The sequence below is a fragment of the Rhinoderma darwinii genome, chromosome 1 (genome assembly GCF_050947455.1).
Source record: "Rhinoderma darwinii isolate aRhiDar2 chromosome 1, aRhiDar2.hap1, whole genome shotgun sequence".
Classification (NCBI taxonomy): Eukaryota; Metazoa; Chordata; class Amphibia; order Anura; family Rhinodermatidae; genus Rhinoderma; species Rhinoderma darwinii.
In genome coordinates, this window is record NC_134687.1 from 295,337,042 (window position 1) to 295,353,515 (window position 16,474).

At 42.2% G+C, this 16,474-nt stretch overlaps 1 protein-coding gene across 1 annotated transcript in view; it reads left to right on the plus strand.

Moving 5' to 3' along the window:
- KISS1R (KISS1 receptor) overlaps nt 1–14,031 on the plus strand; it is a 271,809-nt gene extending 257,778 nt beyond the window's left edge. The window contains exons 4-5 of the mRNA XM_075851006.1: nt 11,705–11,943; nt 12,933–14,031. Of these exons, the coding sequence (XP_075707121.1) occupies nt 11,705–11,943; nt 12,933–13,289 (596 nt within the window). The 3' untranslated portion in view covers nt 13,290–14,031. The remainder of the gene's footprint in view (nt 1–11,704; nt 11,944–12,932) is intronic.
- The last annotated feature ends 2,443 nt before the right edge of the window (nt 14,032–16,474 follow it).

The window sequence follows — 16,474 nt, forward strand, 5'->3', positions numbered from 1 at the left end:
CTCCGATCGCCTTTGCAGCCACCGGCAACCCAGCGATCATGTTGCTGGGGCGCCGGTGGCTATAAACTTCTCACATGCTGCGATCTCTATTGAACGCCGCATGTGAGGGGTTAATCGGTTGGATCGGAGGCTAGCTCCGGTCCTGGCCGATACCTCAGGGTGCCAGCTGTAACATACAGCTGTCACCCAGCGGTGATGTCGCTGGCTCAGCTCCTGAGCCAGCTTCATCTCCATCACGTGCAGTAACGTGAAAATGCGGTAAGACACCAGTTTTAATGACGTTACTGTACGTGATCCGGCGGGAAGGGGTTAAGCTGTTGAAGCTAATGCAAAAACCGTAGCAAAAAAAACACTCCAAATGAGCACTGCTGGATTTTTCTGCCTCCCATTGATTTCAATGAGAGGTCAGAGGTGGAAACCGCTCAAAGAAAGTTAATGCCGCTTTTGTTTTCAACGAACATCCAAATCTGTGTGAATTGAACCTTACACAGTTTGTCGAGCGTAGCAATGTAAAGGCCCATGTGATCCCCCTTCGACTACCCCCTTCCCTTTCCGACAGATTAAAAAATATATACTGTATATTTATACTTCCCTCACCGCTCTGCTTTTCTTCTCTTCTACCCACTGGGTCCCCTCCAGCTCCCTCTTCACTCTGTGGCTCATTTGAGGGATATGATGCAGTACTCGTCATCAGTGCTGTGTCATCGCGTAGGTTCTGACAATGCCCGTCAGTACCTTACATGAGTCGGGCCATGAAAATAGACCCGGAAGGGCCCTGGTGCGGAGAAGAGGAGCAGTAAGGTGAGTAGTTTTTTTATTTCCTGTAATGGGGGATACGTGAGACACATTCTTTACGCCACAATTGTGACGTATAGCCTCCACAATTGTGGCCCACTACCGCTTAATAAATGTTTCACATCTTACGCCAGCGAGTTGGTTGTTAATACTGGCGTATGAAACGCCAGTCTTAATAAATCTGCCCCTGTGTATTTAGTGATGTACTGGTATATAGGCATATGCCAATATATTATAGTGTAAAAATAAGGACCAATAATAAAAATCCCTTAATGGGTTTTACAAAAAGGCTTAAAAAAAACCTCAAATGAAAATAACGGTTAAAAAGTAGCTGTAAAAATTACAATAAACACAATTTGAAAAAAAGTTTATTATATGACAGAAAATAATAAACGAGGAAAAGTAGCAGCACATCACAAACCCAGTTACTTCATGGGAGATAGTTCACCAAATTGTAGGTATATGTCCGGTGCATGCAGTATAGAGTCTAGAGTCGTAGCCAAATAGACTCCAGATATAAACATAAAAAAACTGCAGCACACAATTCTTGTGGTATCAATGTTAAGGAGAGAAGGTGATAGAGAAGACATGTTAAAAAGATTAGAGTTAAGCTGGATTTATGAGTTGGATTGTTTGGACCGTGAATTTAGGATAGACTCTCTCTACTAGTGGTCTACTATTTGGGTCGTGCTTGTGTCACATTGCTATAGGATTGGAATTTAAACATAAGTGTCAAGTAACTAAGTTGGGTACCTAACAAGCCACTCTCTTTTGATTGGCCTGTCATGATGATTTTAATTTTTTTTAAAATGTAGTCATTAATAAAACTGATGTTTTTTTTAAATTTTTTTTAGATTATGCGTATATATTGGTACAAGTTTCCATACTGAGAAAACGTGAAGATGGAACTCCGGACTGTAATTCAATATATTAATTTGCATCCGGCAGTCAATGCCTCTCTGCCCTCTGATCTATATCTATGTGTTAATATTTCTGTTATATAATGTGATATAGTATTATGGAGGCTTTTAAATTACGGAATAAACATTATCCTCTTTTCCTCTGGTACCTTTTCCTTGAGGAGATTATCTAGGATCTATTGATCTATTTGGTTTTGGTACAATTTCCACTATCCTTGCGTCCCCTGTGGATGGGACGTTATCTAATGGTGATGCCCTCTCTATGGGTATTCCTGGGTGGTTCTTGCTGGTACCTACCTCGATAGTTGTCACCTTACTGGTGATTACATCGTGGGGTTGCTGGTATACACCATCCAGGTTTACCGTTCGTTGCTTTCATGCTGTTCCTATTATACTGACAGGTGATTGCTGAATGTTTCCCAGGATGGTAGGAGCTGTGGGGGTTCTGAGGTTTTACAATAACCAACTATGTCCTCTGACAGAGGTTAACTATCATGTTCTTTACAATGCTGTTTTTTAATGTCTCCTGATCTACGACACAGTGACCTCTATAGAGGCAAGAAGTAACGGTATGGTTAAATATTGAGACACGCTGTTTGTATACAGCGGGTAACCATGATGCCGAGAGTGAACGTAAATGACGTGACATTCGATCACGTGGGATAATGTTGGCGCATGGACATTAGAGAGGATTGAACGCCGGTTTTTATGCATCAATTTATATTTACGATCGCGCAGTATTTTGGAAGTACAAGTCCGGGCTTCCATCAGTTATTGCTATGTAACTGATTTTTATGTAAACTGTTGAACTTGTATTATTCTTGTAATGTTTATATTAACTTGATTGTTGTTAACACTATTTTGCATATGGAATTGATATTGTGATGTCATATCCCCTATATAAATTGCACTTTGTACTTTGTTTAACTGCTTGAAAAAGACCCACACCTAGGGTCGAAACGTCACTGTGTATTATGGTGGAATAAAAGAAAAAGTTTCACTCTTGATACCACAAGAATCATGTGCTGCAGTTTCTCTATTTTCAGAAAATAATTAACAGTATCCTTGTAACAGTATTAACCCATATAATAAATTCAGAAAATGATTTAGTGATCAGTAAACTTTGATTTAATAAGCAAAATAGAAGATAAATGAATATAAATTAAAAGCAAACTTACATGTACCTTAAAACAGCCAGTGAAAAAACATTACACAAAAAGCAAGGAGTGAAAGTTATGTCAACATAAAATACAAAATTGCCAAAAAGTAGAGCTAAAAAGAAGAAAATATGCTGTATCTCAAAAGCCATGTTTGCCACCATATTGGGTTCTACTAGCATATGAAATTTAGTATGCAATTTTTAAAGAGAGAAGAGACATTGCCACCTAGGCGTCTAATGGAAAAGCAGGACGTTATATCAACATGTGGCCACTCTCAAGATCAGTTTTCCAGCAGGAAGGAGCAGGAGCAAAGTGAGCTTTGACCTCTGCACTCACCCATGGTGATGAAGGAACTTGTGTCTGTTGTCTGTAGCATGTCCTATGGTTTTGAATATGCATTAATAAATGTGAAGTTTTATTTGGATCAGCCTACTTGTTGATAGACTACTTTCTCCCACATACAGTCCGCTTGCATTGAGTTTAGCACAATGCTGATTTATATAGATTGTACTGTTTAAATAAAAAAAAAAAATATTTTTTTTTTTTGCAGAGCAGTAACTCTCTGTAGTCAGGGCAAAAGTTGATTTAAAAGTGGACCACAGAGGCATTTAGCTTTGCAGTACATGGAACAGCTCTTAATCGTTTCTGTCCAGAAAAGAATGTAAAATCAGTGGATGGATAGAAATTACAATTTTATTTCAAAATGTTGGAGAAGCATAGTGGGACTACTGAAACCAACGCTACACTAAAAGACAAATCAGGAAATTAATGAAGGCTAGCGTTTCAGACGCCAGTCTTAATCTAAGGAGTGTTGAAGTAAAATGTGCCTAATTTATTAAGAGGTACACAAATTAGGCGCATCTCTGGCCGTCCATACACCAGAAAGGCACATCTGCTCCAGCAATTAGCTGGAGTAGATTTGTCCTATAATGTTCGCCATTTTCTGCACCCCTGCTGTTATGAATCGGGTATATATAAACAAGAGGAAAGGAGTCCAAAGATATCAAGTATTGAAAAAATAGAAAATCTTTATTAATGATCAAACATGAGAAATGAATCTAAAACAAGTCAATCACTGGATCAGAAATGGATGTACACTTAGTCAAAATTATGTACAAACAGTATATGGCATGAGAAGTCACTTATTTATTATACCCCAAATCAGGGATATATCCATATAGGTAGGTATATGTCAGGACAGACGAAAGAAGAAGGTGAAGAGCTTAAGTAAGGGCTTGCACCTAGTAAACATAGCCAGTTAATAACTGTATATAAGACCTGACAAAACCGCAGAAATGTGCTTAGCCATGTTCAGTAGCATAGTTATATGACCCAGCGGATAAAGTGATGCCCCGGGGCATTATATACTGTTTGTACATCCATTTCTGATCCAGTGATTGACTTGTTTTAGATTCTCATGTTTGATCATTAATAAAGATTTTCTATTTTTTCAATACTTGATATCTTTGGACTCCTTTCCTCTTGTTTATATATATCATCCTTTGGAGTCTTTATCTCTGATAGATGTAGTGGGTGGTCGAGACTTCTCTATTCCCACCCTGATATTTATATGTCCTGTGAGACTCTTTGTCTAATTATGTTATGAATCGGGGTAGGGAGACCGACAGGTAAGCCCTAATCTACCCACAACTCAGTCCCTGCCTACTTGCACGGCCCGTCCTAAGTGACGGCGTACAATTGAGCGACGGTCCCTACGCTCAGTAAGTGCAAGACAGACAACACAAGACAAGGGCACACAGAAGCAAAGGGGGAAGTAGGGACAGTTGCCCACGGAAACACCGTGAGCAACAGGCAGTGGTGAACGAGCCGAATCAAACCAGGAGAGTACATAGTAGCAAATCAGAGCAGGAGAATAGTCAGGCAATCCAGGGTCAATAAGTAACAGCGGTCAATCAGATAAATAGCAGGAATCGCAGAGCCAGGAAACCAGACAATCACAGGCAAGGAACATGCTGCAAGTGAGGGTATAAATAGACCAAGGGCGAGAGCTAGAACCGTCAGGCCAGGCTGTGATAGGTTCTCCCTCTCCTCAGTCTGCAAGCCTTAGTGGTAACAGATCGCGTCACTCTAGCAGACCTTGGAGCTGATGAAGGCTGATTAACCCAGGGCATCGTCACAGAACCTGTGTCTGGCAAACCCTTTACAGTACCCCCCCCTTTTATGAGGGGCCACTGGACCCTTCCTAGGTGGGCCTGGATTGTTGGGGAACCGAAGAAGGCACTTCCTGAGCAATATACCAGCGTGGTACCCAAGTCCTCTCCTCAGGCCCGTATCCTCTCCAATGGACCAGTTACTGGAGGGAGCCTTGGACCATCCTGCTGTCCACAATCTTGGCCACCTCGAATTCTACCCCATCCGGGGTGAGAACAGGGACCGGAGGTTTCCTCGATGTAGCCAAGGATGGGGAGCAGCTTTTCTAGAGGGAGGCATGGAACACGTTGTGTATCTGAAAAGACGGGGGTAACTCCAGCCGGAAGGAGACAGGGTTGAGGACCTCAATGATTTTGTACGGCCCTATATACAGCCACACCAGATCCCCAACCACAAATAGGGGGTTATTTGAACGTCTCTTATCTGTCTGAGTCTTTTGGATGCTCTGGGACGCCTCAAGGTTCTTCTGAACCTGGGCCCAGACTGTGCACAGTTCCCGATGAATGACATCTACCTCGGGATTGTTGGAACCACCAGGTGAAATGGAAGAGAACCGTGGATTAAACCCAAAATTACAGAAGAAGGGAGAGACCCCCGACAAGTTACTGACCCGGTTATTAAGGGAAAATTCGGCGAGGGGAATGAAGGAGACCCAATCATTTTGACAGTCAGAGATAAAACACCTTAAGTATTGTTCTAGAGACTGATTAGTCCTCTCAGTTTGGCCATTAGTTTCAGGATGGAAGACCGAGGAAAAGGACAGATCAATCTCCAGCTTCCTACATAAAGCTCTCCAAAACAAAGAAACAAATTGTACCCCTCTGTCAGAAACAATATTGACCGGAACCCCTTGGAGACGCAGGATGTATTTGACAAACAAGGTAGCTAACGTCTTGGCATTGGGTAGTTTCTTGAGGGGTACAAAGTGGCACATCTTACTGAAGCGGTCTACTACAACCCACACCACCGACTTGCCTTGGGATGGAGGCAGATCGGTGATAAAATCCATGGAGATATGGGTCCAAGGTCTCTGGGGAATGGGCAAAGAACATAGTAAGCCCGCAGGTCGGGACCTGGGAGTCTTGGACCTAGCACAAATTTCACAAGCGGCGACGTAGGCCTTAACGTCTTTAAGCAACCCCTGCCACCAATAGGTTCTAGAAATAAGGTGCTTGGTACCCCGGATGCCTGTATGGCCAGATAGTGCGGAGTCATGATTCTCCCCTAGCAACCTTAGCCGGAATTGCAGGGGAACAAACAGCTTGTTCTCAGGAAGGTTCTCGGGAGCAGAACCTTGATCAGCCGCAATTTCGGAGACTAAATCTGAATTATGATTATACCTGGAGGCAAAATACAAGCGGGATCCTCCTCAGGAGGAGGGCTGGCCATGAAACTACACGAAAGAGCATCAGCTTTAATATTTTTAGACCCAGCCCTATAGGTAACCACAAAGTTGAATCTCGTAAAAAACAACGCCCATAGAGCTTGTCTCGGGTTTAGCCTCCGGGCAGATTCTAGGAAAACCAGATTCTTGTGGTCAGTAAGGACCATTACCTGGTGCCTAGCCCCCTCCAGGAAGTGGCGCCACTCTTCAAATGCCCATTTGATGGCTAAGAGTTCGCGGTTGCCAACGTCATAGTTTCTCTCAGTGGAGGAGAACTTCCTGGAGAAGTAGGCACAGGGACGGAGATGGGTGAGAGACCTAGTACCCTGGGACAAGACAGCACCCACTCCCACCTCGGAGACGTCAACCTCCACAATGAATGGCTCCATTTGGTTAGGCTGAATCAGCACTGGGGCAGAGACAAAGCACCTCTTAAAAATCTCAAAAGCCTGGACCGCCTCCGGAGGCCAGTGAAGGAAATCAGCACCTTTACGAGTGAGGTCCGTAAGAGGCTTAGCGATGACCGAGAAGTTAGCAATAAATCTCCTGTAATAATTAGCAAACCCCAGGAAACACTGTAAGGCCTACAGGGAGGCAGGGCAGACCCATTCTGCCACAGCCTGAACCTTGGCGGGGTCCATGCGGAATTTGTTGGGAGTGAGGATTTGACCCAAAAATGGTATCTCCTTAACCCCAAACACACATTTTTCGATTTTTGCAAAGTGTTTGTTTTTCCGAAGGGCCTGGAGCACCTTCCTGACATGCTCAATGTGGGAGGACCAGTCCTTGGAAAACACAAGTATATCATCAAGGTACACTACAAGAAATACCCCCAGGTAGTCTCTTAAAATCTAATTTATGAAATTCTGGAAGACCGCGGGAGCATTACACAACCCAAAGGGCATGACGAGATATTCGAAATGACCTTCGGGTGTATTAAACGCAGTCTTCCACTCATCCCCCTCTCTGATCCGGATAAGGTTATATGCCCCACGAAGATTGAACTTAGAGAACCATTGGGCCCCCTGAACCTGATTGAAGAGATCAGGAATCAAAGGAAGGGGATATTGGTTCCTTACAGTGATCTTATTTAAATTTCGGTAATCGATGCACAGCCTAAGACCACCATCCTTCTTCCCCACTAAGAAGAAGCCAGCACCTACCGGAGAAGTAGAGGGGCGAATGTAACCCTTGGCCAGGCTTTCCTGGATATATTCTCTCATGGCTTCACGTTCAGGACAAGAGAGATTAAATATCCTATCTTTAGGGAGTTTAGCTCCTGGTGCCAAATCCATTGCGCAATCATACTCTCAATGAGGAGGTAACTCATTAGAGGCCCTTTTAGAAAAGACATCAGCGAAGTCCTGAATAAACTCAGGTAGAGTGATCACCTCCTCAACGAGAGAAACCAAATTAATAGAAAAACATGACGTCATGCATTCATTACCCTATTTAGTAAGATCACCAGTATTCCAGTTAAAAGTGGGATGCAACCAAGGGAGGCCTAAAATCAAATCGGACGATAACCCCTGCATCACTAACACAGAACACTGCTCCATATCAATGGAGTTAACAATGAGTTAAAAAACATGGGTATGCTGCATAAAATAACCATTAGCAAGCAGAGTGGAGTCAATACCTACTACCGGGACAGGTTTAGGCAAATCAATTAGTGGCATAGCTAGAGACATAGCAAATTCCACAGACATAATATTAGCAGCAGACCCTGAATCCACGAAGGCACTGCCGGTGGCAGACCTTCCATCAAAAGAGACCTGAAAGGGAAGCAAGATTTTATTAGGCTTCATGTTTACGGGAAATACCTGTGCGCCCAAGCAACCTCCCTGATGGTCACTTAGGCGCGGAAGTTTTCCGGCTGCTTATTCTTGCGCCTGGGACAGGAGTTCAATCGATGCTTGTCATCCCCACAGTAGAAGCAGAGACCATTCTTCCTGCGGAACTCTCTACGTTGTTCGGTAGACACGGAGGCCCCGAGTTGCATCTGTTCATCCGTGTTCTGCGTGGAAGAACGAAGCAACGGAACCTCTGGAGCCATCATAGGGGAGCCAGAGGTGAAGGCATCAGAACGTTCAAGTCGTCGTTCTCTGAGACGTCGGTCAAGACGTACCGCTAAAGCCATAGCCTGATCTAGAGAGTCTGAGGTGGGATAGCTAACAAACAGGTCTTTCAGGTCGTTCGACAGACCCAATCTAAACTGGCACCTCAAGGCAGGGTCATTCCACCAAGAGGCTACACACCACTTCCTAAAGTCAGAACAGTACTCCTCAACGGGTCTCTTACCCTGACGTAAGGTCACCAGCTGACTCTCGGCCATGGCAGTCTTGTCAGTCTCGTCATAGATAAGCCCGAGAACAGAAAAAAAAAGGTAAACAGAAGAAAGTTCAGGGGCGTCAGGAGCCAAGGAGAAGGCCCATTCCTGGGGGCCGTTCTGGAGCCGGGACCTAATTATACCCACTCGCTGGCTCTCAGAACCTGAGGAGTGGGGTCTTAATCGGAAATAGAGTCTACAACTCTCCCAAAAAGAGAAAAAAAGTCCTCCGGCCCCCTGAGAACTGGTCAGGCAACTTGAGGTGGGGTTCAACAGGTGAGGTGAAGGGCACTACCTGGTTAGCATCACGCTGGTTGAACCTCTGAGCCAGGTCTTGGACCTGTAGGGAGAGACCCTGCATTTGCTGAGCCAAGGCCTCAAGGGGGTCCATAGTAGAGTCAGGGACCAGGGTAAGAAAAGGTATGGGGCCTGTGATTATGTTATGAATCGGGGTAGGGAGACGGACAGGTAAGCCCTAATTTACTCGCCACTCAGTCCCTGCCTACTTGCACGGCCCGTCCTAAGTGACGGCGTACAACTGAGCGACGGTCCCTACGCTCAGTAAGTGCAAGACAGACAACACAAGACAAGGGCACACAGAAGCAAAGGGGGAAGTAGGGAGAGTTGCCCACGGAAACACCGTGAGCAACAGGCAGTGGTGAACGAGCCGAATCAAACCAGGAGAGTACATAGTAGCAAATCAGAGCAGGAGAATAGTCAGGCAATCCAGGGTCAATAAGTAACAGTGGTCAATCAGATAAATAGCAGGAATCGCAAAGCCAGGAAACCAGACAATCACAGGCAAGGAACATGCTGCAAGTGAGGGTATAAATAGACCAAGGGCGAGAGCTAGAACTGTCAGGCCAGGTGGTGATAGGTTCTCCCTCTCCTCAGCCTGCAAGCCTGAGTGGTAACAGATCGCGTCACTCTAGCAGACCTTGGAGCTGATGAAGGCTGATTAACCCTGGGCGTCGACACAGAACCTGTGTCTGGCAAACCCTTTACAGCTGCTGCCAGGCCAAGTCACCTTGGCTCTGGGCCACGTCCCCTTACAAGTGCAGTACCACAGCAACAGACACCACTACACGGCACAACAACATGCGAAAAGATGGAATGAACTCACCTTTAGATGTGCCCCCAGTGGCCAACTGAGAGCATAAGAGCAGAAATACTTATAAGGTCATTCCTTAATTGAAATCAGCTGGGTTAAAAGCGTGGAGTGCTGGTACCAAAAATTCACTTGTTGTGGTGCCTGTTGCTGTGGTGTTGCACTTGTGGGGGGACATGGGCCAGAGCTGAGGTGGCTTGGCCTGGCAGCAGGGGTGCTTCTGGGCCTCTGGGTTGCTCCCTCTGTGGGTGCGGTTTTGAGGTGGCAGGCGCTGCCATGTGGTGCTGCAACCAATAGAGTAGGGACCTACTTATCAGAGGTCGTCGTGAAGTGGCAAGAGGGCTTATACAATTTGATCAAAATGTTAACCTCATGTTCATGTTCATTGATTAATATTGCGGATGTGCGGTCCTGGTTTCTCCTCTTCAACCAGTATTTAAACTGTAAATAGATGTTAAAAAAGAACTTAAAGAATTTCCAGATGCTTTTGAATTGAAACTGGCTGAGGCCACTTTCACACGCCAGTATTTTGGTCAGTATTTTGCATCCGTATTTGTAGGCCAAAATCTGGAGTGGGTCCAAAATACGGAGTGGTATAATTCTTCCATAATACTTTTTCTCTGCTTGTTTCACTCTTTGCCTTCCAAATACTGATGCAAAATACTGACCAAATACTGGCATTTGAAAGAAGCCTGAAACTAAGAAAAAACACTGATATGTGAAGTGAATAATGATTATCTCATTACAATGCAACTTGATGTGGTGGTGTATTTTTTTGGGAGAATATATATAAAAAAACAAAGTACACCTTTAGGCTATGTTCACACAGGGTGCATACGCTGGGTAAAAGCACACAGCGTATCCGCCCTGTGCACCGCAGGGAATTCTGGCCGATAAACCTCACCAAATTGTGGTGCAGTTTTTCGGACGGAATGTTTGCTGCGGAAAACTGCACATAAAACAAAAAAAACGTTTCATACTTGCGTAGCCATGGCGTTGTGTCCCTTCGCCATCCTGCAGCCCGACGTCCTGGGATGATGTTCATCCCATGTGACCTCTGCAGCCTGTGAATGGCTGCAGCGGTTACATGGGATGAAATGTCATCCCAGGAGGCCCGGTCGGAATCGCTGCTTTTCTGCTGCAAAAAACACATCTGCTATTGTTGCAGGTTTTACCTCTACATTGAATTCAATGGGGAATATCCCACAACAAATAAGCAGCGATTACGCATATACAATTGACATGCTGCGGATTAAAAAAAACACCGCAGGTCAATTTCTGAGCTATTTTTCCACTCAGCACTTACACAACGTGTGGATAAGATTTCTTCAAATCGCATCCACGCTGCTGCTACTGTATCATTCTGCGGAATTTCCGCAATGAAATCTGTTGCAGATAGTCTGCAGTATTTACGCTACATGTGAACTTACCCTTAGGCCTTCTTCACACAAAGTTTTTGTCTGGCATTTAAAACTGCATAAAAAAATTCACTTAAAACGCCAGCATTTTTGAAATGTAACATGCATTTTTATGGTATTTTAAATGTGATTTTAGTGGTGTTTTTGAAGTCCTATAGAGAAGCCTATGGGAAAAAGGCAGAAAAAAACGTCACACCGAGAGCATGCTGCGTTTTGAAAAAAAAAACAAAACAACACTGACCCCAAAAATGCCACAAACCAAAACGCTTTGGAATAAAAGTAATAAGTAAGAAGATTGACGCTAAGAAATATTTTTGGTTTTAGACCTAAGGAGTACCAGTCCTTTACAAATAAGTAGCTGTATGTGTATTATGTTGTGTCTAACCTGCTTATGTACTTTTTTTTCTTTTTATTACAGGTTCCTTTATTGTATCTATCCCAGTCCCCATTTATAACAAGCTCATTGAAGGCTATTGGTTTGGACCACAGATGTACTGCATTGAATCATTTCCATCGGTTTCCCACGAAAAGGCTTTTATCCTTTACAACTTCCTTGTGGTTTACCTGCTCCCATTGCTCACAATTTGTATCTGTTACTCTGCTATGGTCTACCAGATGGGACGGCCTTCTGTGGAGCCGGCTGATAACAGTTATCAGGTAAAAAGCTGTAAAATGTAAACTGGGTATTTAACACTGTTACAAAAGTGGGTAATAACAAAAGAAAAAGCAGAAGGAGTAGGTATTACAGTTCTCCTTTGCATTCAGTGAGGGGGCCCAGTTTCCTGGAGTCCATTTGAAAGGGTGGTACGTAATATTCGGTCTTGTCTAGAGGCGAGGTGGAGGTAGCTTACTTTACCTGTTGTCCAGTGACAGGCGAAGGAATCTATATTCCCTGGTACCAGTGGGGCAGGAAACGTAGATAATATTCGCTGGTGTCTAGAGCAGTGGATGAGGCAGCTAATTTTGCAGGTGTCCAATGTAAAGAAAAGCCATACATTTCCTTGTTGATTCATGCTGGGCTCAGTTGAGATATACATTGGAGCAGATTTATTATTGTCCTTGCATGTCGGTTCTGGCGTTTCGTGCGCCTATTTTCTTAGCACATATATTGTTGGCTAAAATGTATTAATGTGTGCGCCAGAAAGAACCTTGATTTGCAACATGCTCGCCACATCGGGTCGCATACTTAGAATATCGCTGTTGATTTTTAGAGTCGTGAAATGCACCAGGTTTAACAAAACTGCCGCAGAATATTGGTCTAAAGTATACCACCCAATAGGTGGTGTAAAGAAGGGAAAGGAGTGTAACATTCGTCAAGATGCTCCATATCTATCAACCGGGTTGCACGTCATTGAAAATTTTTCAGCAGAGCAGTCCAGCAGAGCAGTCCTAGAACGAACATTAATGTAGAAGTACTCATTCTACATGGTATTGAGCAAGGGGTCCCTCTCCTTTCGTGTCCAAATGTCTGAACAGTCTGCCATTGCCTTTTTACATACTATTCACTCTATAAATGATCACAGTTTTTCATCAGATTATTGATATTATATATTTCTAGTTTCTACCAAGTCATAATTTGGTTTCATAAAGAGAGTTTTGCTTAAACTATTTTGTACTTCCAGAGTTTCACTGTATTTTTCTTCCAGATACAGCTTCTTGCTGAGCGCTCTGAGGTTATGCGCACTAAAATTTCACGTATGGTGGCGGTTATTGTCTTGCTTTTCACTGTCTGTTGGGGTCCCATCCAGCTCTACATCCTCTTTCAAGCCTTTAGTCCTACCTTCAAACGAGACTATTACACATATAAGGTAAAGATATGGGCCCACTGCATGTCCTACACCAATTCATCTATTAATCCAATTGTCTACGCTTTTATGGGTGCCAACTTCCGTAATTCCTTTAACAAGGTTTTTCCATTCCTCTTCAAGCAACGAGTGGGCAGCACTAGAGTGGCTCATGCTAATGCCAATACTGAGATGCACTTTGTCTCCTCTGGCACTTAGGAGTCAGAATGGAGAAGACATCAAAGACATCCTTTAGATTGCATCTTCTAAAATAATTGACCATATTAGATCCTTGGAGAATCTTTCTAGCAGATATGACATGTTAATATTCAAAGCCCTGTCAATGAACTATGATGTTCCTGGAATGCAATGGTTTATTGGACAGGATACTAAAATAGTCCTGTCTCACAGGCAAGGTAGGAACTCACTGAGATTTCAAGATAACTTTAGTGAAGAACGATCGTTTGGCAATAAACAATTGGCTTCATAATTTTTTTTTCTAATGAAACAGCTACTTGAACTATGGTCTAAATTGGATTCTCAAAGCCAGGGAGTGGGCAATAATGCTGAACAGAAATACTGAAATACAAGAAGCGCTTTCAAACTGGACACAATTTCTAGCAATCTATGACTGAAAGTCTCTATATCATACCCATCAAAAGACCGCAGCTAACATTCACCCATATCTACTGTTGCTATTTGGAATTTTTATGATTATAAACTCAAGCAGTAACACAATATGTATTAATAATTTTAATGTATTCTAGATTCATCTCAGGTAAACTCTATGGGAAGTAAAAGTATTGGTTGAAAGTTGTATTGTATGATATTAGCAAAATAAGTCTATTTTTTTTTCCAGAAACAGCACCACTCTTGTCCATTGGTTCTATCGGTCATTTCAGCTTAGGCTCATACAAGTGAATGGAGCTGAGCTGCTTTACCTGGCACAGTCCATAGAGCATGTAACACAAAAAGAAAAAAATGGAATCAAAGTGGCGCTGCTAGTGAAGGCAAATAGACTAGGCAAAGTTCATAATTTAATGTAGGTATGCAGGGTCGACAAGCTACGCATTTCAACGCTGGACCGGCGTCTTCATCAGGCTAATACAGACAGTGCAACTTACAGCGGTTTAAATACAGAAACAATAATTTTACAAATAACTGCAAGGTGAGACAAAAACCGCCAAAAGGCGGGTCAAAACTCAAATGTCATTCATTGCGCCACAAGTAGCGCACATCCACAGAATTAATTAATTAGCCCAAAAAATTTGTTAAAACATACACAAAATAAGAAAAACACTAACATTAGTAAAAAATTAAATAGAAAAAATGATGGGAAAGATGTTATATAGAAGAAAGCAGATACGTAAGCAAAATTTGTAAAAAAATTGAATATTGTAACGGCAACATATGTAACACTCACCCACATGATGGTTGGGGAATATCCACGTAGGGGATAGTAAGAAGAGGCAGTGGTGATGCATGATCAAGAAGAAATGAATAAAACAAATAAAACACAGGCGGCGCTGAGACAGCGTCCCTGGCGTCAAGGCAACCAGAAGAATACGGTGGCCGAGGAAGACCAAAGAAAAGATCATGACACGCAAAATGGTACTCAGAAGAGGAGCGAGAAGTAGACTCGCAGTAAACGAGAGAAGAATGATTTCAAGACAAAGGTACACAAAGTCCTAACTATAATAGGTGAGTAGAAATAATATAATAAGTAATTAGTAAAATAAATAATGTATAAAAGCTAGATACAGTTAAAAGGGACAAAAAAAAATTAAAATGCTCGAAAAAGAATAAGAATAATAAATATAATAACAACAAGAGATTAAATGCATATATATATAAGAGATATATAGAGGAATAAAACAGAAGAAACAATGCAAGGTCATGGGTATGTCAGCATTAAAACGCATAATAAATAACCGTAATAACAGAGAAGTTCCAAGTCTCTGACCAAGAGAACGTTTGTATAAAGGATAATATATAGTAGAAAGTACATAATATCATTCCAAAGTAGATTCTGTCAGGTCATTCAGACCATTGGGATGTAAGGTCACAAGCTTATAAATCCAATAATTTTCCCTCTGCTTGAGTCTGATTAATCTATTAGATATATCTACAGGAATCTATTCTATTGGGGTAAGTGTTATGTTATCAAAGTTACAATCATGCTTAAATGTACAATGGCGAGAGACACTTTGCTTCAGAAAACCTTTTTTAACATTTGATCTGTGTTTGTTGATTCTGTTCCTAAGTGTTTGGGTCGTGCGTCCCACATATTGCAAATTGCACGTACTACATTGTAGCAAATAAATGACAAAATCGCTTCCACAATTTAAAGAGCTCTTAATAGGAAAAATTTCATGCGTTATTGTAGAACAGTAGTCTGTACTTTTGTTTACAATACTTGTCATTTATTTGCTACAATGTAGTACGTGCAATTTGCAATATGTGGGACGCACGACCCAAACACTTAGGAACAGAATCAACAAACACAGATCAAATGTTAAAAAAGGTTTTCTGAAGCAAAGTGTCTCTCGCCATTGTACATTTAAGCATGATTGTAACTTTGATAACATAACAGTTACCCCAATAGAATAGATTCCTGTAGATATATCTAATAGATTCATCAGACTCAAGCAGAGGGAAAATTATTGGATTTATAAGCTTGTGACCTTACATCCCAATGGTCTGAATGACCTGACAGAATCTACTTTGGAATGATATTATGTACTTTCTACTATATATTATCCTTTATACAAACGTTCTCTTGGTCAGAGACTTGGAACTTCTCTGTTATTACGGTTATTTATTATGCGTTTTTATGCTGACATACCCATGACCTTGCATTGTTTCTTCTATTTTATTCCTCTATATATCTCTTATATATATGCATTTAATTTCTTGTTGTTATTATATTTATTATTCTTATTCTTTTTCGAGCATTTTACATTTTTTTGTCCCTTTTAACTGTATCTAGCTTTTATACATTATTTATTTTACTAATTACTTATTATATTATTTCTACTCACCTATTATCGTTAGGACTTTGTTTACCTTTGTCTTGAAATCATTCTTCTCTCGTTTACTGCGAGTCTACTTCTCGCTCCTCTTCTGCGTACCATTTTGCGTGTCATGATCTTTTCTTTGGTCTTCCTCGGCCACCGTATTCTTCTGGTTGCGTTGACGCCAGGGACGCTGTCTCAGCGCCGCCTGTGTTTTATTTGTTTTATTCATTTCTTCTTGATCATGCTTCACCACTGCCTCTTCTTACTATCCCCTACGTGGATTCTCCCCAACCATCATGTGGGTGAGTGTTACATATGTTGCCGTTACAATATTCAATTTTTTTACAAATTTTGCTTACGTATCTGCTTTCTTCTATATAACATCTT